General features: G+C 38.8%; 1 protein-coding gene across 1 annotated transcript in view; it reads left to right on the top strand.

Annotated features, from left to right (window-relative positions):
- Positions 1 to 21,829, top strand: part of LOC107090586 (zinc finger SWIM domain-containing protein 6-like) — a 79,580-nt gene that overhangs the window by 54,449 nt on the left and 3,302 nt on the right. Inside the window, exons 6-13 of the mRNA XM_015384048.1 lie at positions 1,036 to 1,212; positions 1,287 to 1,433; positions 2,813 to 2,953; positions 6,106 to 6,351; positions 11,555 to 11,690; positions 13,985 to 14,142; positions 16,586 to 16,749; positions 16,827 to 16,908. Coding sequence (XP_015239534.1) covers positions 1,036 to 1,212; positions 1,287 to 1,433; positions 2,813 to 2,953; positions 6,106 to 6,351; positions 11,555 to 11,690; positions 13,985 to 14,142; positions 16,586 to 16,749; positions 16,827 to 16,908 — 1,251 coding nt within the window. The remainder of the gene's footprint in view (positions 1 to 1,035; positions 1,213 to 1,286; positions 1,434 to 2,812; positions 2,954 to 6,105; positions 6,352 to 11,554; positions 11,691 to 13,984; positions 14,143 to 16,585; positions 16,750 to 16,826; positions 16,909 to 21,829) is intronic.

Genomic DNA, 21,829 nt, shown 5'->3' with positions numbered 1-21,829 from the left:
AGCAGCAAAACATACGGAAATGATCCAGGGTTTCCCGCGGATCATTTAAAATAATTACAATCCATCATTTTTGGGGGGATTTCTTCATTAATTTCATACATTTTTATGGGATTTCGGTGTAACAATCAACATGTATCGAACCGAACCGAAAACCGTGACCAGAAACCGTGAATCGAACCGAACCGTGGATTTTGTGAACCGTTCCACCCCTAGTCTATATAGATATATATGAGAAAAACAATTGGAAAAGTAGAAAATTAAAAAACTATATTGTTATAATCAGTCTCCCACCTACATTTTGAAATAGTAAAACCTGAATTATTTGTTCTTTTTCAAAAAAAATTACAAATTGGAAAACTGAAAATCTGAAGGGAAAAAAAATTGCAGAACATATTAGTTCTTTTTTGGGTACACGTTATGTTCCATTTTTGTTTCACATTTTACTTCAAATGTCCTTTTATTTCTTCTTTTTTTTTCTTTTGACACATGTTTCTTGGTTTTAATAATAGTGTAACAAATTTCTCCCCATAGACTTTGACCTTTCCTTTTACTAAATAATCCAACTCAGTCATAATGGCTGAGGAACATCTATAAACATTTATTTTGAATTTGTGCTGCTATTTCTCTGCCGGGGCATTAAGCACAGGAATAAACTGTTCTAAGTGTTTTATACAAACCTCCACCCTCATCCCAAGGCGTTTTAGTTTATCTCCTAACATCGTACTCTGAACTTTGCCCTCTCTCTGCCTGATGCAGCTAGCGCCATGCTTTACCACCAAACATGTTTTAGATGCAGGTCTAAATGTTCATTATTGATCTCATGTTCGATTTGTTCGTCCATATCTTGTGGCTAAATTAAAACATCAAAAAGCTCTAAATACTTTAACATATGACTGTACCTCTGCCTTTACTTTGTTCTGGGCCGCTACCTTTGATGATATTTTAGTAAAGTAGCACCATTATGTTAACCACTCTAACTCTACATATGACAAAGAAGAGCGATCAGGTTTGTTATAATAAAAGATCTTCTTTCAGACTCGCTGACTCGACCTCACCGGACAGTCTTCACACGAGCTATCGAGGCCTGCGACCTGCACTGGCAGGACCCCCACCTGCAGCACATCATCACAGAGGACCACTATAACAACTACTGTTACCACGACAACCTCGACGGCTCCCTCTTCGACTCCAGAGGGTGGCCCCTGTGGCACGGTGAGCAGCCGCAGGTCATTTATGGAACAGAATCTTTTGTTTTTCTAATTTTTGTTTTGTTTTTTCCACTGCAGAGCACGTCCCTACGGCGTGCGCCAGAGTGGACGCCCTAAGGTCACACGGTTACCCCAAAGAAGCTCTCAGGCTGGCCATCGCCATCGTCAACACGCTGCGGAGGCAACAGCAGAAGCAGCTGGAGCTTTTCCGTGGCCATAAAAAAGGTTGGTTTGTCTTCCTTTACTTCCACCTGTAAAGGTTCTGTGGAGTTTTTTTTACAGGCAGAGTTTTCTGTAAAAAACCAACAAGTAATATTCCAATACTGCTGGTTTTGTTTCTGTATTTTCTGTTGAGTCGGCAGAGGAAGATGGAGGAAATGAAACTGATGTGATATTTTAAGCTGTCAGGAAAAGTTATCAGTTATCTCAAACTCAGCTTCACCTCATTAATGTGTTTTATCAGGGGTATAAATGTGAAGTGGAAAGAAAGAAATGTATAATAGCTGTGAATACCGTGTTGCTTAAATAAAATCCTAAATATACCATCCACCACAGTAGAATAAAGCTGTGGCAGCATTATGCTTTTGGGTGATTTTGTATGCTGCAGCTGGATATATATATAAATATAAAAATTGAATATATATCTTATATATTATATAATATATATATAATATACATATTATATTTATATATAAATATAAATATTCATTATAAAATATTGAGTATAAAAATTGAGCCATTTAATACAGCATGGATTTGCTTTGATCACTCAAAGTGTTGATGACGCAATATTGATTTAATGTAATTTTCCATTAAAATCATGTAGCAGGAGATACCAGGTGGTTCTGAGTTATTTTAAAGCAAATAGGCTTATTTTTAAGATCATTTTTAAATATTTCTAAAAAGTGAATATAGCTTTAAAAATCTAGGGCTACATCCATGTAATCAATGGAGGGTAGAACAGAAACGACTCTTTATTACATCCAAACAGACACACTTCTGTTACACTGTTGTAAAAAACGTTTATAGTAGGTTCAGTTTCCATTCATTTGAACTTTGAGACGATAGATTAAAAAGAACAATAAATGCAAAGTATGAGCAAATACCAGTTTACCGGTACTCTGAGAGAAAAACACTGTTTACTTACCTTGCATTTTGCGTTTATCTACCTCCTGTGGATCTATGCCAATAAAAGCCATCTTTTTAAAGACACTAACATGTCTCTGTAATGCTTTCCAGCATGTGACAAAAATATATAATTTATCTAAGAATCTATACATGTAATGCATGTCGTAATCCTTTCCCTGCGTAACACCATCTGCTGATATCCTATGAACAGGGAGCATTTCTGAGTCGCTTCTGTTTCCGCTCTTGTGCGATCTATCTGTCCTGCGCCGTCTGACCAGCTCCATGCATTTTCAGTAAACTCTTAGCAACCTAATTTTATATGAGCCAATTTTCTGTTATATCAACATGTTTTTCTTTAGGTGGGTCTTCTGTCTGATTGATGTCGGGGCAGATCTGGATGCTTTGGCATAGTTGAGATCAGATTTCCTCTGTTAAACATTGTAGTAACACAGCTGTATGTGTTCCTGTTCCCTCAGAGCTGCTCCATAGAGGCGTAACATCCGTCACCAACCTGGAGGGCTGGGTGGGCCACCCTCTGGACCCCATCGGGACTCTGTACAGCACCTTAATGGAGAACGGACGGGGGAGCGATGGCAGAGCGACGCTCGACTTCTCAGGTAGATTCACACAACAGTGAATATCGTCAACGCTTCTTTACTTCATTAAAATGGCACAGCTGATTATTGGAAAACTGACCTTTGATTCCTCACTCCTTGTTTGGATTATTTTAGGTAGAACTTGATCACATTTCTTATTTAACAAACATGATTGTGGGTTACAGGGCTGTGATCACTCTGATCTTCCACTTTTGAGACGATTTGAGAGTAGAAATCGACCAATGTAGCGTTTTTTAAGGCCGATACCTTTTTTTTTTTGCATCAGTTTACCCGATAGCCGATATGTGCTGCCAATATTTTTGGGCTGAATCTTAATGTCTTTTAAGGTCTTATTCCGTTTTCTTCCTCTACTTACATAAAATATGTGACACAATGATAACATCTATTACACTGGTTTCAATTGGAACGAAAAGAGTACATTTATTAAAAAATTTAACAATTTGTAACAAATTATGGAGCTAAATTGAGGCAGTGAAGTTTGTTTAAAATAAAAGAAAACTGTAACTACTTTCAGGTGCAGAAATGTCTTTTTTTTTAAAGTTTCATATTTTTTTCCAGTTTGAAACTGCTGTTTAATCTTTCTAGGGGGCGGGGCTTAGATCTGCAATGATGACTGGTTGACCTGTTTCTTGCAGAGATCGGACTTCAGCGCATTTATTACATTTTAAACCTGCAGATTGTTTCTGTTTTTTTACTTTATACACGATTGCTTAGCAGGCTTTTTGTGATACAGAGTGAATGAAAGGAAGAGGACATTAACCAGTTTGCGATCTCCATCTTGTTTGAAAAAAAACAGCAGGAATGCGGGCGGCTTTTTCACGCTTTGCTCCTTTGGATTTCGGTTGCTTACTATCATCCCCTGCTGGACTGGAGGTGTAGTGCAGCTTTCTCCACAACTTCTTCACTTGTCATTAGGCTGCAATGGCTTTTCGAAGAAGTGGAAACAAAAAAAGCACAAAATATCCCTTTAGCCTGGTTTAAAAAAGAAAAAAATCCCAGGTTTTATTTTTATCCCTGGACATTTAGTGAGAAAAAGGGGCAATGGCTGCATTTACAGTTGGCAGAGGTTTTCTTTTTCCACAAAAGCACCATGACACAGTAATGGCCGGGTCTTTCCTGTCAGGGCGGCAGGGCCTCGGGTGGTAATCAGCAGAGATGACACAGACGTACCGATTGGCCTGAAGTCATCCTCCAATAACGGCTCATGAATAAGAAATGCAGCAGGAAAAACACTCCAATTAAAACACATTAATTATGCAGGAACCTCAGTGAGACGGATTTCATCATGCCACAGCCAGACGGGACGTCACAGCAGCCCCTCCACTGGCTTTTAGCCCCCCACTCAAGGTCCCCTCCATTTATCAGGGTTTGTCTCAGGGAGAAAAGCGTTATTTTTTATTGCTTACCACAACTTGAAACAATATCATCACATACATTTGTAAAGTTGGGGGATTGATTCCTAACAGCTATTGCAGGCTTTCCAACTCGTCTCATGCCGTCAGTGTGAATTATCTATCCTTAAATCACTTCAGAGCTTTTCCTGTTTTTCTGATTTCTGATTAAATGGAATCCTAAGTACTGAAATTTTAAACTTTTCACCCACCAGTTCTTTAGTTTATCAGTCGGGTTGTATCTGAAGCAATCTCCCAGAAACCCTTATATTATAATTCTTAATTATTTGTCAATTTATCTGAAAAATTAGGTCGTTTTTTTAGAGAAGATTAGGAAAAATATGTGATTAGTTGGAAAAACAGGCATAACTTTCTGAAGGACTGGTGAGGACATGTCCCCACCAATAATTTCCGCTTTTCTTCCCTTTTTCGCTAATTTAATTTAGCTAAAGGTAACAGAGGTTGGGTGCAGCTAATTGTGTTCAAAGCGTTTTGAATCAGTGTTTTTTCCCGCCTCTTGGTCTAACATCATCGGATCTGTCGTGGTCGCATTTCACTGCTTAGAGAGTAGCTGGTTGACAGAGGTTGAGAGACAAACAGCAGCACTCAGTGAATATTAACCAGCAGCTACTTCGATGTTAAAGTAGAAGTTAGAAGACGGGTTGGTTAAAAAAATTAGAGATCATACCACGGAAAAATCTTTTCATTTAGAGAAACTGATGTTTTTCAGCTAAAAAATAAAAAAATCTGGTCTTCTCAGAGGACCATGGCTCCCAGTTACAGGTTAAAATGAACACAATTCTTATTGTACAAACAGAATCATACTGCAGAGCTTCTACATATCTTGAAATGTTGTTTCTGGCATCATTATATTAGCAAAGAGGTTCATAAATCTCTTTAAACAGAGCACAGAGAGAAGTAGGGAGAGCTGCAGATTTAAAGGTGAAACAGATTTACTGGAATATGCAACATGAAATAAAAAAATATCTCCAAGTCTACAAGAAAGTTAACAACAAAACAAATATGCTATGCTATATTTAAAATGCAGCATATCCATATTTTTCTGGATGGATGGAATTGAAATTTTAAATTTTTTACATTCTAGGGATGCATGACATATCGATTTTGGCTGTTATTGGTTATTTATTTATACATGAATGTTTTTTGGGCCAAATATATATAATGCACTAAAAGGCATCTCTCTAACATCTTTGAATATAAATAGCAATGTGTTATGGTTCTCTTCTGTTCTCAACAATAGGAAAGCATTCAATAAATATATGTTTGAGCTCATTTTTGGAAAATACAAAAACCTAAAGAAAGCGTTTGGGTGGAGTAACAGTAGGTCCATCAGCCCCCACCCATAGAGTGTCCTCACCAACTTCCATTACAAAGTTACACCCTGGGTTGGAAATAAAACACAACAAAGAGTCGACTGTATCTGAACCGTCGTTTGTTTGGAATCGGTCGTAAAGGTTTTCAATTAAAGCAGTTTTTTTTCTCCGGGTGAGTGTGTGTGAGTGAGTGCTTTTTCTCCAAGGACCGTCGACTCTCCTGGGGTAAACAGCGAGGTCTGCCTAGACATCATTACACCTTTAAAACACATGATTACTGCTCCCAGGAGGCCTCACACAGGGAACAGGAACACCAGAATAACCGAGTGGATCAATAGATTTATCGATACTCGGCTCAATGCACATCCCAGAGGGGACGTTTATTTTTGCTAAGTCACCCCCCTCTCCTTCCTCCTCTCCCCGTCAGGCTCGTGTAGAAGGACGGAGAATCCCGTTTACACGCCGTTCCTGGAGGAAGGAGAAACGTTTGTGCTGCTGGCCGTAGAGACGGCGCTGATCGGTTTAGGGCAGCAGAGGGTGATGCCGGACGGCCTCTACGCCCAGGAGAAGGTGTGTCGCAACGAAGAGCAGCTGCTGGCCAAGCTTCAGGAAGTCGAACTGGACGACACGCTGGTGAAGATCCTGCGGAAGCAGGCCACGTTACTGCTGGAGGGTCAGTAAAGCAGCATCTACTCTGCATCTATTTTATTCCCTTTAAATGTTTTATATGTAATGTTGTTCATCTACTGTATCTCTAGGGGATTAAACTCAGCTTTAATTTAGTTTATTAATATATTGCCAAATTAAAAAACATTTCATCTCCAGGGAAATAACAGTCAATTCAGTCAGATCATCCAGTGAGATTGGTTAAAAAATGTTCTTTCTAAGGAAAACCAGCTGATTGCACCCAGCCATCGATTTAATAGCATTCCCTCCTCCTGGAGGATTATGCAGAGATGGTAGATATTGCATTTTTCAACGACTCTGCAGCAATCCCAACACTGATCATGCATTCAGCGACAGTGGGGAGAAAAAACTCCCTCTAACAGAAACCTCCAGTAGATTCAGGCTCAGTGAGAACAGGTGCTGATCCTTCCTAAAATAAAGCAGCGACAGTAAGTTTTTCAAAGGATGGACTAAAATATTAATAGTCTCAAATCTTTGAAAGCATTCTTACATACTTTTTTAAATTGCAGACTTAAGTTACCGTCTACGTTTGTTTACATTTATATGTTTTCATTGTAAATTTATTTCTCTATTTTTTTAAATTAAAATTTTAATAATTATATTGATTTTTATTCTTTTTATGCTGCCACTGTCGATGTTATGTGGAGAAACCTGGCTATTTATTCTAATTATTCTTATTTCTTTTATTAAAATAATATTTATTGTAACCTTTTCTTAACGTTTGTTCAATTGCAATCAAAATTTGCAACATACCAAAGATAGCGCAAAAAATAGTGCATATACAAATTAAACGTAGATGTATATATATAACATTTACAACAGAAACTGTTCAAAATCAAGTCATTTAAACTCTGATAACTCAGTTACTCTTTTTATAGTTTGATGCAACTAAATAATACAAATAATGAGAACATAATCTAAGTATTTATTATACATAGATTGAAGTATTTTAAGTCCTTTCCTGTAAGTCTGACAATTATGGTTCAACGATGATAATAAAAAAATAAAAAAAACTCATGTTATATGGGAAGAAATTTGCTCAGGTAATGTAGAAATATAAACATATAAATATAAAAAATACTTTTTAAATAAGAACATTTGAAAATGTGTTTCAAAACTGAACTAAAAGATTTCAAAATAAAAAATAGTTTTTGTGGTAAATTAATAATGTGTATACAGAAGATTTGTGTTTGTTTTTTTAAGTTGGATTTCTATATTTTTAGATTTTTTCAATTTTTAATTTTTGTTTGACTCTGTCTCATTTCTATTGGTCTGCCTCAGACCATCCAGAAGTTTAGAGGCTAAAATCGGTAAAACAATATTATTGGTGTGTCCCAAAAAACATAAAACAAATAAAATCTGAAAAAAATCAAATCTGAAGAGAAAAACAACAAACTACAAAAAAAAAGAAAAAGGTTGAACTTTTTTTATACCCATTATGAATGACTCTCATAGCCTTTTTTTATTGATATGCTTTTCAAGTTCAATTATTTAAACACATTATCTTCAAACTTCCTTTGTTTTAATTGCTTTTAATAATATTGAAACAAACATCTCTCCATAGCTTTATGCTTTAGCAAATAACAGTATTGTATAGTAAAATTTAAAACAGTATTTTCATGCCTAAATTACTTTGTCAATAAAGTTCAAATGAAACTTGATATAGTTTCTAATCACAGTGCTTTGCACACATACGATCATGTTAGGATGTTATTTGTTCTCTTTCCACCTACCTTTACTCTGTGTACTTAAACACGGTGCTCCCCTGAGTTCATTTATTTACACTCGGAGTGTTTGAGATGCTCTGTTTACACGTCAAAGTATTGTTTGCGTTGTCGGCCTGGTTGCATGTGTGCGCTGAGGGCTAAAAACGGCTTGCGGCTCGTCACGGTTCAGTGCTCCTTTCCCCACTAATGATAGTGATGGTCGGCCCCTCGCATGAGGCGTCACTGTCCCCGGTTGGTGGTGATTACAAAGGGGACGCCCACAGGAAGTCCCTGCTCGTTCATTACGGAGGGAAGGGTTAAAGAGGAATGTAGTTAATTCACTTTAAGACAATGGGTGGCAAAGGAAGCGTTTTTTGGGATGTTTGGTTTTTGCCAAAAAAAAAAACTCCACAAATCCCACTACACTAGTATTGTCTGTCAACCCAAAGTGTTTTCCAATCCAAAAGCAGGTGAAGGTCCATGAGCGCCTCACTGTGCTTCCCTGCCCTGGGACAGAAAACAAAAACATTACTTCTTTCCCAGCTTTTATTGTCATTGCACTGTCAAAGGTGCAGAACAATGACATCAACTCTCAGCATTTAACCCATCCCCTTAGGGAGCAGTGGGCTGCCATTGTGCGGAGCCCAGGGAGCATTTTGGAGTTGAGGGTCTTTTTGCTCATGGACCCGGAGTGGCAGTCTTTGGGAGTGGGGCTCGGACTCAGAACCTCAGGATTCCAATCTCTATGCCCGAACCACTAGGCTGCTGTTCCGTCAGATCAACATACCGCGTCAGGCCACCATACCCGTAGTAATACGCATTACAAAGAGTGTGCTCTGTCTCCGCTCTCCTTACAGCTAATCACACTGGTTTATTTCCTGATTTAGTCAGTTGTTGTTTTGTCTATAAAACAAAAAAAAAAAGTCCTTCACTAGGTCCACTTCACACATTAGCTGTAAAAAAAAAATTACAAGTCCGTTTGACAAGGATCTTATTAAAGAATAGGGGTGTGGGAAAAAAAATCGATTTAGCGATATATCGTGATTTTTAGTTGTCAAATTTAATATCGATTTTTTTAGTTTCTAATATTGATTTTAAAAAACGAAAAAATTTACTTAAAACAATGAAGGAAAATGGGCTACCTCTGCACCGCCACTCTGGCAGAAAGAGCTGTGCTTTTGCTGTGCGGCGTGGCGCCATATCTGTAGTCGAGGCAGTCACAGTGGAAGATGCGGACTGACTCAAACCCCAAACAACACGGATAACAAAATAACTGAATGATCAATACCTTCACATAAAAATATACAACACTTGCTTTTCATCTATACATTTAATTTTGAGAGCTGGGAAAATATTGCAAGACATTGCGATATCGCGATAATATCGTATCGTGACCCAAGTATCGAGACACGTTTCGTTTCGCAACACCCATGCCAATACTCACCCCTATTAAAGAATGATCGGAATTTTTTCACAGAGAATTAAATATTTATAGGGAGATGATTCCACAAATCAGTTGACAGGATGTGAGATTTATATATTGTTTTTTGTTTGTTTAATATGAGCGACATGCGGATAATTTTATTTTTATTTATTTTTTCATTACACGAAGAACTACTAAAATTATTTTCAGATTACGCATAAATAGATAATTATAGTTGATTCCGAGGAGGGAAATGAATGACTTTAGGGTAAGAATTAGGATTCACTCAGTGATAACAGCCTACTGAGCCTGCTGGCTTAGGCCCCGTCTACACAAAGTCAAAACGAACACGAAACGCTAATATTTTCCAGAACGTTTATCGTAAAGACGGAGGCATAAAATAAATGTGATCGTCCACACGAATGCATGAAAACGCTGCAAAATGTATGCCAGGCCTGAAAGTGGCGCTGTGGTGCCAAAGCAAAAATAGGCGACGAAATGTTGGGCATGCGCACTAATATTTATACATGGTTGCCCTGCGGGTCCATTTTCATGGTTTAGTCAAATTCAGGTTCTGAACTATGTCGTCGATATTGCTCTGTTCTTCCTGGAGATATTCCAGAAGAAGAAGATTCTGTTGTAAGCCCGACAGCAGGGTGAGTAGCATTAGCAGCAACGGCGCCATTGTTGTTGTGATACTGTGTTGCGCATGCGTGTTTAGAGGCGACGCTATGACGCATGCGTGAAAGAAAAAAAATGCGGTTAGAGCTTAAAGATGGAAACGCGAAAACGGCATTTCAAAATCTTTCCACTCTGTAGGCTTAATAACAAAAAGATCGTTTACAGACCCCCGAAACGCCGGCTTCGTATGGATGAAAGGCTGGTTTGGTGAAAAATTTGTGCGTTTAGGCCAGGGTTTGGCTTCGTGTGGACGGGGCCTTAATCTAAAGCCATTCAATGGGACTAATAACCACATGCTGAGCTGACAGAACTCCCCCATTACGTTCACCTTTATTGTAGTTTTATGTATCAGGATAACTAACTTCACCAGATTCTTACCAGCTTCTAAAACCATTTAGATAAAGTTAAAATGAGCTAAATTAGGTTTTGTTAATCTAATCAAAAACCACATTTAGAGCCACATTTAGCAGCAGGAACTTTCGTTTTCTGTTTGACTTTCAAAAGATGTTGGGTTCTCTCTTCTTTATAGTGTTAGCATCATCCTGTTATCAGCATTAGCCTGTTTGACCTCATATTTGATAAAATGTTTTATTTCACAAATCACATCTGAAAACAAACCTAAACCATCCCCCTCTGTTTGTTTATGCTGATAAACTTTATTTTTCATTTTGGTCAAACGTCTCCACTTTGACCTCATCTGTCCAATGGAAATCCTTCCAAATGTCCTGCATGTTCTGCAGCAGTAGAAATAACAAACAAAGGTCGGACTGACGCATTCTTTTTAGATAAAAAAAAAAACACAAAAAAACAGGAAGCTGGCAACTTTTCCCAAACAACCCACCTTTTTTTTTGTCCTAATTAAACAACTGCTTCCTCTTACGTTTCCTTACCAAGGTTAAGAGGTTTGTTTGTTCTTCGGCGTTAGTCCCTGGCTGTTATAAACCGTCTTGTTAAAAAATGTAAGCGGAGAAAACAAGATGTCGTGAAATAAATCTCTCTATCAAAATGAATAAAACAACAAATTCTTTCATTCTCAAAACTAAAACCTCCTGTTCTTTAAGAAAAGGGGTTCTAAAAATAACAGGTTGTATCTGTGTTTATTCGTATCTGTGTCAATGAACAGACATAAACAGTTTTCTGAGAGCTTATCTGAGGGATTCCTTTGCTGTTTTTGTACCTCATGCATATTCCCACATTGTCTCGGGGACGTCCTCTGAAGTCCTCACTGATCCCCTGCTGACTCGCCCCGCTTTAATCGGCGAGAACAGACACGTCAGGACGGGGAGCGTCCCGTTACAGCGCAGATTGTTGCTCCGCTCCTCTGCTGTTCTTTGGGAACAGGCCCAACTCATCCTTCATGTTTGTCTTGTTTGTTCCAGCTGGTCCTTACAGCGGTCTGGGGGAAGTGGTCTACAGAGAAAGCGTCCCCATGCACACTTTTGCCAAGTATCTTTTCACCTCCCTGCTACCTCACGACGCCGAGCTGGCGTACCAAATTGCACTGAGGGCCATGAGGTGAGTGACTGGCTGCAGGTGCAACAAAGAAATAAGAAAATATAGACTGGTCTGTGTATATATGCTGTTATTTATGAATCCATTCACTGACCCATCATATATTTTTCGTTGCCTACTCCAGATTTTTTTGTTTCAACATAATTTCTCAGAAATAATAATATTAGACAAAAAAAAGCTCAATAGTTGTGAGATTTGTGAATTCACAAACTCACGAAAAAGACTTAATGTCAGAAACCAGTATATGTATTAGCCTTGAATACAGTAATGTTTGGAAGCAAAACAAACATGGCTGCACCGGTGGACCTCTAGACTCTGTTATTCAGTCTGTTTTAGATGCCTTTGCCTTTGTGGATGGGAAGGTTGTTTTCTATATCTGCTAGTTGTGAAACAAATGAAGAATTTGATATGTTATAGTTGTGATTGGCTAAAAGCTCATCATGGGAGGCAGGTGCCACTTCACCCAATCAGTCAGATTGAACTATACAGATCATTCTGGCTTATTCCAGGTTACATTTTTTCCCTTAATGAAGGGGTCTTCAACGTTTTCCCCCAAACTGATGGCGAGATGGAGCAGGGGCCCCCTAATTATATATATTGTATTAAATTGTGTTCTATCAAACTGGTCCTATAGTCAGTCTATTACAGATGGAGTAATTTAACGGAAGTAATTTCTCCCTGGGATTATTAAAGTATTTCTGATTCTGATTCCTGGTTGATGGGACAGGTGTTGTGAATAAAACGGTGCCCAGCTTGAAAGAGTTCCTGTGTGTCGCTGAATGTGAGCATTGATGACTGAAAGACATCTTCTGCCTCCTTTTATCTGTGTGTTGAATTCATGTTCATGTGGATTTAAAGACATTTCAATTAGTGGAAAAAATACAAGGGGAATATAAAAAAAAAAAAAAGTCTAATCAAGCAAAACTTTCGTGACCCCCATGCAGTACCTCGATGGGGTCCGCCGACCCCCTGTTGAAGACCTCCACCTTAAGGAAACAAAAAACAAGTAGAAAGTCTTCCCATTGCTCTGTATTAGAAATTCTCTTTCTCTCTTCTATCTCTCCATCATCCTCATCAGCCTTCCTTCCTTCATGCAGCTCAACATCTTCATCACTTCTTCATTCTATTTCATATCTCTCACCCAGCTTGATTCCCAGCTTACATCCTCTCTCCAGGTCCAAGTTCTCACTTCATGTTCAGATATTCCTACTTCTTAAAGTCAAATGAGTCCTGTTCTAATAGCTTTATAGTGGCTGTAATGTTGCCTGCAGTGCCACCTGCTGACAGTTCTGCTGAGCTTCCTTTATCTATCTTAAACCAGCTGTGGGATGCAGAGTCTGGGTCCCGGCCAGGAAAAACGACTAAAGCGATTTAAATGAACGGCACAGTTTCCCATAAGGAGAGCTGTTAGGATGATTCCAGGAACTTGATGAAGTGCAACGTCTGAAGGCATCAATAACGGGGGAAAATCTTAAATCAAATCTTTTCTTTTAGATCCATCCTCTCCTGCTTGTACTGTCAGGGTTGCAACATGCAAGCTTTATACAGACAGATCTCAGGGGTGGAAATCAAACCCGGAACCTTCTTTCTACAAGGCAACAGTGCTACAAATAATGCCACCATGCAGTCGCTTTTAGAGCCATAGAGGTTAATCGTTTTTCTCTCTCCACCCTGGAAATAGGAAAGCCTGCATCACTAGAAGCCTAAAAATGATGAGTGCGTGCAGACTTGTGATCCAGCACTAAATGTGATGTGAGGAAGATGCTATCCCACTGTGACTCAGCTCTCCTGCCCTCCTGTGAGTGCCCTCTGCTCTGACGCAGACATGGAAGCTGATTTAGGATCCGACGGAGACGTTGTTTAATGACAAAAAAAAAGCCTCCTTTTGCTGGAATATTCACTGAATAATTGAAGACCGCAGAGAAGCACTTTTACAAAAGCATGTGAATAATAAATAAACGCCATCAGTGTTTCTGCCTGACCGTTTCTCTGGCCTTTATTAAACTGCACCAATGCTTTCTAGAACATAAAAAAAAAAAAAAAGAAGAGAATTATTGAAACTGGGGGGGAAACGGGAGGAAAATTGAGTTGTTATTTTTAAACAGCTTCATTTTCCAGAGACTGCAGCCCGAGGCTAAGATCCACCGGAGCTCAGGTGTGCAGATGCACAAAGGAAAGCTATCGATTGATCCTTTGAAATGAACGTTACACTTTGATAGCTTCTTTACCTCCTTGAAATGTTGCTGTGAGCCAGGAGATATTGAGTGTTGACTAAAAAAAGTTTTCCTCCTCATCAGGTTGCCGGTCCTGGAGTCCACGGCCCCCTCTGCCGACCTGTCTCGTCCTCAACACATAGTGTCTGTGGTGCCCAATCGCTACCCTCGCTGGTTCACCCTCAGCCACATAGAGAGCCAGCAGTGCGAGCTGGCCTCCACCATGCTCACTGCTGCTAAAGGTACGAAAAGAAGTGCAAAGCTTTGATATGGAGGGAAACTACCAGTTTCTTCTTTGAAAACTGCCATAGATCCTGCTGTAGATCTTCTCCTACTTGTGTGTGGAGCTGTTTCTGTGTGTGGGTCAACTTTTGTCACTTTGATTTTGGAACCAACCTGAAAGTAAAATGTCTGTGTGTCAGAGAAAAACTCATCAAAAAGGCAGCACCCAGCACTGGAAACCATTCTTCATAACTGCCGGCTAGTGTTAATCTAGTTTACATAGATCATTTCTTTCTCTCTTTGCAGGTGATGAAGCAGACAGAAAATGTTTTATCATTATCCCCCTTTTATCTCCTCTTTCTTTCATCTTTTCTCCTTTTTCCTGTTTTTTCTTTCCTGTTCTACTTAAACTGCAGTGTCCATATAATCTGTAAGACTCCCTGCATAAATTATAATAAAGCTATTTATATGCATAAATCAAGCGGAACACTATGGTGATAGCCGTACTGCTCCACTTGTGAAAGTAAAACCTGTTGGGCTCATTATGGAGCTTTGACCAATTTTAAGAGAACAGAGATCAGCTTTCCTAACATTACTATCAAAGCCAGGAAGAACTCTGTACCATAGTCATTATATACGTAGACGCCTCATTGGACGCTGGCAGATGTGCCTAGAGGGCGGCCATTTTGGATCGGACCACAGTTCAGACAGCTGCTGTCTGAATGAATAGGAGGTGACTTAGATTTAACTTTGATAACATGAAAAACAAGTCAGAGATAATATTACAATATTCTATTACATGTCACAACCGATACAAGATGGCTGCCCTCTTTTTTTTTTCTTTTTTTTTTTTTTACAGTGTCCTGTCTGGCAATGTGGCAATAAGAATAAGTGTCTTGATGCTGAAAAGAGCCCAACAGATTTAACTTTTACAAATGGAGCAGTACGGCTATCGCCATAGTGTTCCGCTTGATTTATGCATATAAATAGCCTTATTATAATTCAGGCAGGGAGTTTTATAGATTATATAGACACTGCAATGTAAGTAGAACAGGAAAGGAAAAACAGGAAAAAGGAGAAAAGATGAAAGAAAGAAGAGATGAAAGAGAGATAACGATAAAACGTCTTCTGTCTGCTTCATCACCTGCGAGGAGAGATATAAAAAGAGCAGCACAAACAAAGGATATATTATAAGAGATAACACTTTAATACTTGTATTATTATATAGTAGTATTATTTAATCTGACATGTATACTGTGGTAGCTGTAGGTAAGAATATGGGCTTTCTGTATGGAAGTGAATCTCTAAGTACCTGGAGCCAACCACCTGTAGTTGTTTGTGAGAGTGCACTTGTGCATGTAAAGTTTATCCAAAGGAAAAATGCTCAATAGCGGTTGTGAAGAGCCAAAGACGCGCCCCTCCCAGAGCACAGAGGCGAGCGCTTGGGGACCCAAAACCCCAGATGTCCAAAGGGATACCCAGATGGCCGCCCACTAGGCACGTCGGCCTGGCTGCCTGCAGCATCCAATAAGGCATCTATGTTTAAAATGTATATGCTTGCTGCTGTCTGAAGAGACAGGAGTGGACAGTAGCCAATCACAGACAGTTTATTTTCACAGGTTGGTTCCTCCCTCAAGTGACAGAAGTTGACATGAGCCACAGAAATGGAGGGAATCTACAGGAGCATAGAGATGGAGCATGGAGTCATGTTTGGGACCTCATGGTCTTAAATTTGTACTCATAAAACCTTTAAAATTTGCATGAAGAGCACTTTATTTGTTTGCTTTTTAAATAAAACTGCATATATGAGTATTTATTACATATGTGCATTTTTTTGGCAGTCTTCATATTACATCCTGATAATCTTTGAGGAATCTTTTTACACTTGATCTGACTCGACCTTCGCTCATTATAAATATCAAAAAGGAGGTTGTTTATCCAGTGTCTAGATGCGTTTAGGTGTTAGAGTTTGTCTATCAAACTGTGACAATGAAGTAAATTGTGGAAAAAAGGTTACTGCTGATACTTCTCCAAGCCACATGTTGATTAAGCTCATGACTTTGGGTACTGGCTCTCTAAAATCTGCACCACAGTTTATTTTCATGCTGTGAACTTTCTGACTTAAACATGTTGAAATTATTGTTCTGCTTTTAGCTGCTACACAACGCGAAACTCCGCGTTATTAGTCAGCGGAAACCTTTTTTCTGCAAAGACGCAAAGAAATGTTGCCGTTTAGCCACAGCTCGACACTCCACACGCCCAGTGACAGGAAAACCAGGCCTGTGTGTCACAATACAGGCATGAAGATGCAGAGGAAATTAAGCCATCTATGGTGATGATATGAAACCTGTAGAAAACAGTCCAATTTACTTGAAGCGGTTTAAAAGTGCAAAGTGGGAAAAAAAAAATGTCTGAGTGAGAGTATGAGCAGAACTTGGTGTTTAACTGTCGTTCTGTTTTTAGGTGATGCCTGCAAGCTCCACACAGTGTTAGAATCCATCCAGAAGAACATCCACTCCTCCTCTCACATCTTCAAACTGGCTCAGGATGCCTTTAAGATCGCCACTCTGATGGACAGCCTGCCGGACCTCACGCTGCTCAAAGTCTCCCTGGAGCTGGGCCTCCAGGTGAATGACACGCAGACACAGATGCATGCTCCGCCAGATGTGATGCGGACTCTGCTGACCTCTTGTGTCCCCCGCAGGTCATGAGACTGACCCTGTCCACGCTGAACTGGCGGAGGAGAGAGATGGTGCGCTGGCTCGTCACATGTGCTACTGAAGTCGGTGGGTTTGGTTTCAGCACTACTAAAAAGGAGGTAGTCGGTGTCCGTTAGGAGGGATCTAGTCTGCAGAGTAATATGTTCTAAAGTCAGAAACAACCAGTAAAATGGTAACAATGGCGTCAGTAGCCAAACATGTTGGAGGATTATTCATTAACTCAAGACGGTTACAGAAGGGAGAATAGGAGTTTAGTTAGTTTATCAGTTTTCTCTTCTAGTTAATCCGCTCGGCTACATCATTTTGATGTTTCAGACTGGCTAGCATCAGTGACAACTTTATTTTAAAGGACATATTTAATCATTTCATTTCCGTTTGGGATTTAAGGTTCCTGAAAGTTACACTAGTCCCTATTCCCTAATGTGAGAAAACTCTAAAAAGGCAGAAAGGAAAAAAAATGAACATAAGAAAGAGTTGAAGTAAAGAAAGCAGGGTCAAAAGAGGAGAAGAAAGTAAAATAATAAAAGAAAGGAGAAAAAGGCTAGGAAGGAAAAAGGGAAATATTAAAGGAAAAGTAAGATAGAGGAGAGAAAAGAAAATAAATTAAGAAGGAATAAACACAATAGGGAAAAGATGAATGGGAGAAAGAAAATGAATGAATAGCAATTTATTTCATACAATTTGACAAACAACAATAAATGAAACAACCAAATACACACAAAAAAAAAACTAGTCAACATAAAACCAAACACATACTTCCAAACAAACTAAATTACCTGAACATAAACAGAAACAAAACCCTCCACCAAATAAACCTGTCTGCATATACAGCCAGAGAAATGGCATCGATGAATAAAATGGAATGGAAGGAAGGACAGTAAAGAAAGGAAGTAAGGGAAGGAAGGAAAGAAGGAATTGACCAATTTAATGTCCACTCAGAATAAAGTTTTTAAATCAAAGTCTACCATTTCAGTGTGAGGTCATCAGACAAAGCTAATCATGGTGGTTTATTCAGTGATCAGGAGGAACATCTGAGATCAATAGCTTAGAGATCTAACAAACCGGAGGACCTGATCCCTGCTCCAGTTCTGACCTGCACTGTTAATCCGATTCCATCAAACCATGCCACCCAGATACTTAATATTAATAGCTGTTTAAGGGAGGTAACAGTGAAGGGAAGCAGCTAAAAGTCTGCCTGCCAAGGCGATCTCACTTCCTATGCCTGTCTGATGTTGGTTTTGTTAAACCAACATCTGATTCCACCCTAAAGAGTCGATTAATGATGCACAACCAGGTGACGGCGGATATCAGACACTCTGTCATTCATGTGCCTCAGGCCAGAGCTGCTGCCAATGCTTTGAAGACACAGTCCTGTCTTTGTATTGAAGAAACAGACTGAAAATTCATGGGTAAAAAGAGCAATACCCGATTTCCTGCCATCAGGATCCAGAACATCTTTATAGTTTTTATTTTATAATAAAATTACAAGCAGGAATAAATGAAATGGTAAATGTCTTGAGCAAACAGATCCTGCTGTGATTACTTCTGTTTTATTTAAGCTTTTCACATGAGCCTGAGGATCCTGCAGCTGCTGTTTGATTTTGGTTGAAACCTTCGTGAAAAAAAAAGTCTGCCGTGCCCTTTGGCTGCTGAGGGATGGGAAAAGCAAACAGCTAGTTAGAAATAATTCAATGTGTTCCTGTCTGCACATGCTTTGTGATGTGAGCCACACTCAAGGCTTTCGAACCACATTACAGTAGACGATGGATTTATAGGGGTGAGAAATGACCGACAGGGCGGTAATTGTAGAATGTTGTGGGCTGATTAAGAGGGTCTTTATGTTTAGACTCTGATCCTGCTGGATTTCCCTAAAGCAGGCAGGAAGTTGTGTCCAGAGGGAAGCCCGCCTCCCGGAGGATTTCATGTGAACGTAACGGTAGCGACAAGCGGCTCCCTGTTTGGGCAAGGGCTGCTTGAATGGATGCATTCAGAACATTCCAGTTGGGGATACAGAGCAGAGCCACGTCAAAGGTCACAAAATTAGAGACAGAAAATCTAATTGAGGAAACTGATTTAAGTGACCTTTCATTTTCACAAGCACATCCAAAAAAATGAAACAAAGTTTTTGTCTGTTTTAGTTTTTCATATTCATTTGATTTTCTTCCTTTTAGGAACTTTTTTTAACATTTTCTTTTTATCAAATTAACGCCTCCATTGCATCTTTTTGATTGTATTAGTTTTTATAATATTGCTTTTTTTTTTACCCCAAGCTCAGTTTACTGTGATTGCCTTTTGGGAACAAACAATGTTATCATAAATTTAATTGTTTACTGTTAGTCTGTTGTTTTTGTGAACCAGTGTTGCTTTTAACAGCCATCTTCAAGTTCAAGTTCACACATTTATTACTTAAGTAGAAGTATAGATACTACAGTTTAAAAACACTCTGGTAAAAGTTGAAGTATCAGCTTGACCTTTTTACTCAAGTAAAAGTGGAAAAGTATGTGCTCCAAGAACTACTTAAAAAGTTAAGTACTTTAAACCACTTATAAAAGTATAAAGTGACCTTTAAAAACCAGCCAGATGCCACTATATAAATTGAAAGCTCAATTTTTCGACTATTTCTAAACATTCTTTGAGATAGGGCCAAGGATGAGGGAGGTCTTGTTGGTCTCTGTCTCCCGATACGCTCTCGCCTGAGTCCGACCTTTCAGACATTTCAACATCTTTTCCTGAATTCTACATTGCAGCATGGCATAGACAATTCACGTTTGCAATTTGAAAAACACCTGCTTGCTTCTGATGATTTCCTTTAGCTAACCAATGAGTGTTTGCGTTATATCACTCATCCAATTACACTAGTTTTCACTAGATGTGGATGGAGCTAATGATCTGCATTGGATGGAGCACATGATGGGAAATAAATATTTATAAACATTAAACCGAAGGCAAGAGTAACGAGTAACGTTGGTTTTAAAAATGTAAGGAATAGAAAGTACAGATACTTGTGTGAAAATGTAATGAGAAGAAGTCAGAAGAAGGAAGAAAAATAAGTAATGGAGTAAAGCATAGATACCTAAAAAGTATACTTAAGTACAGTAACAAATTATTTGTACTTCGTTACTTGACTTCTCTGGTTTTAGTCACATTTTATATGTTATAGTTTCAGTCGGATTTGTCGACTAAAACTTAAAAAGGTTATAGTTTAGTTTTAGACAGCTTTATGTTGTAAAAAAAAAAAAAAAAAAAAAGTGAACCTTAACAATTTTGAATAACAACAAGATTCTTTACCAGACTGACGGCTCTTGTCTATATACTACAATTGCTGGGTATGGAATAGGGGTGGGTATTGCTAAAGAAGTCACGGTTCGATTCAAATCACGATTCACAGGCCACGATGCGATTCTATCACGATGCATCACGATACTTGAATTATTGCGATGCATTGCAATATTTTCTCCTCCATGTTTTGTTTTTGAATGACTCGGCGCAGTAGAAATGATTGGGAAATGATTGTGACACAAGGCAGCGTGCGTCAACACATCCGCAGCGACATCTACTGGACTGGAAGTTGTATTACACTTGTTTTTGGCTGATGTTCGCCAACCATTCATGCAATTTTATTTACTCATTTTTTTAAATTAATAATCGATACTTGGCGTCAAGAATCGATGCAGTAGATCATGAAAATTAGAATCACGATGCATCATCATGACGATTATTTTGCACACCCCTCGTATGGAATGCTGCCGTGCAGTTCATCATTGCTGTTCAGCGGAAAACTTTGATTTATAGAATTCAAATAAACTTTATAAAAAAGTTGTGAAAATAGCAGATCTAGTGGAGGAGAGGGAAATATTCAAAGATTTATGTACCTTTTCAGCTGACTCTTTGCCCAAAAATAAACAGAATGCAATGAAATATTGTGTTTTGATATAATTTAGGGATTAATTTTGGTAGAAATTAAAGAATGTTTAGTATCACCTCTTGTGACCTGGAAGAAAAAAAATCTTGATAGTTAGACAAAGAGTTTTTTTTACACTTGGCAGAGAATGATCAGCTACATAGTTTATTAAGTAGCGATGGAAGAGCTGTACTGCTAAGAGTGAACCATTAGCGTGAAGCGTAGACTTGGAACTACAAAGGCGCATTTTTACACAAGCATAGATGGGAGATCAGATCAGGGTTTGTCAGAGTTGAGCGTGCAGTGCCGGAACATTCCAGGTTTTTTTCTCAGACCCTGCTGCTGCCATGATCCAGCATGTGCAACGCTGCATGGCAGGTAGGTGGCAGGATCAAACAAGCAATGAAGAAGTTTAAACGTCTGACTGATAACCCGCTATTTTTTAGTCAAAAACACAAATCTATGACTTGTCATGTTTTCGTCAACAAAAATCTTCAATTAGCTCGTCAGTTTTCGTGAAGAAAGGAGCGTCGACAAAATGGTGTCGTCATCCTTATCGTTGACGAAAACAACACTGTTGTGAACTTTATTTTTTTTCCCTGCTGTCATAATGAAAATGGGGGAAAGAAAAAAATGTGAATCAGTATGCAAAGCTTAATAGAATTAGTATACAAAACTAAGTTAGAATTTAAATGTATCTAACATGATTCACTACAAACCTGGTAGAGTACCAGGAGAAATAAAGTCATGAATGCAGAGGCCATGCAAACCTTCTCCCAGAAAATTTCCTACAGGCAATTCACAATAGTAGGACATTTTATCAATGAGCCAAATAGCCAAAAGCCATTTATTTACATTTATGTGGAAAAAAATGGAAGTACAGAGTATTATGCTTTGAGTATTGCCACAAGGAATGCAAATAAAAAACTGTTATATTTGATCAAGATAAAAAACATTCAGGATCAGGGGCATAACGTTTCTATGCAAAGCCTATGGTGAGTGCATGGAGGGGAGGAAAGGTTTTGTGAACATCTAGAGAGATGTGACACTTCAAAGTGGCAGATTCCAGAGTTTGAGAATCGTAAC

This window comes from Cyprinodon variegatus, unplaced genomic scaffold (genome assembly GCF_000732505.1).
Source record: "Cyprinodon variegatus isolate N-32 unplaced genomic scaffold, C_variegatus-1.0 Scaffold300, whole genome shotgun sequence".
NCBI lineage: Eukaryota > Metazoa > Chordata > Actinopteri > Cyprinodontiformes > Cyprinodontidae > Cyprinodon > Cyprinodon variegatus.
This window is presented reverse-complemented; position numbering and strand designations above follow the sequence as displayed.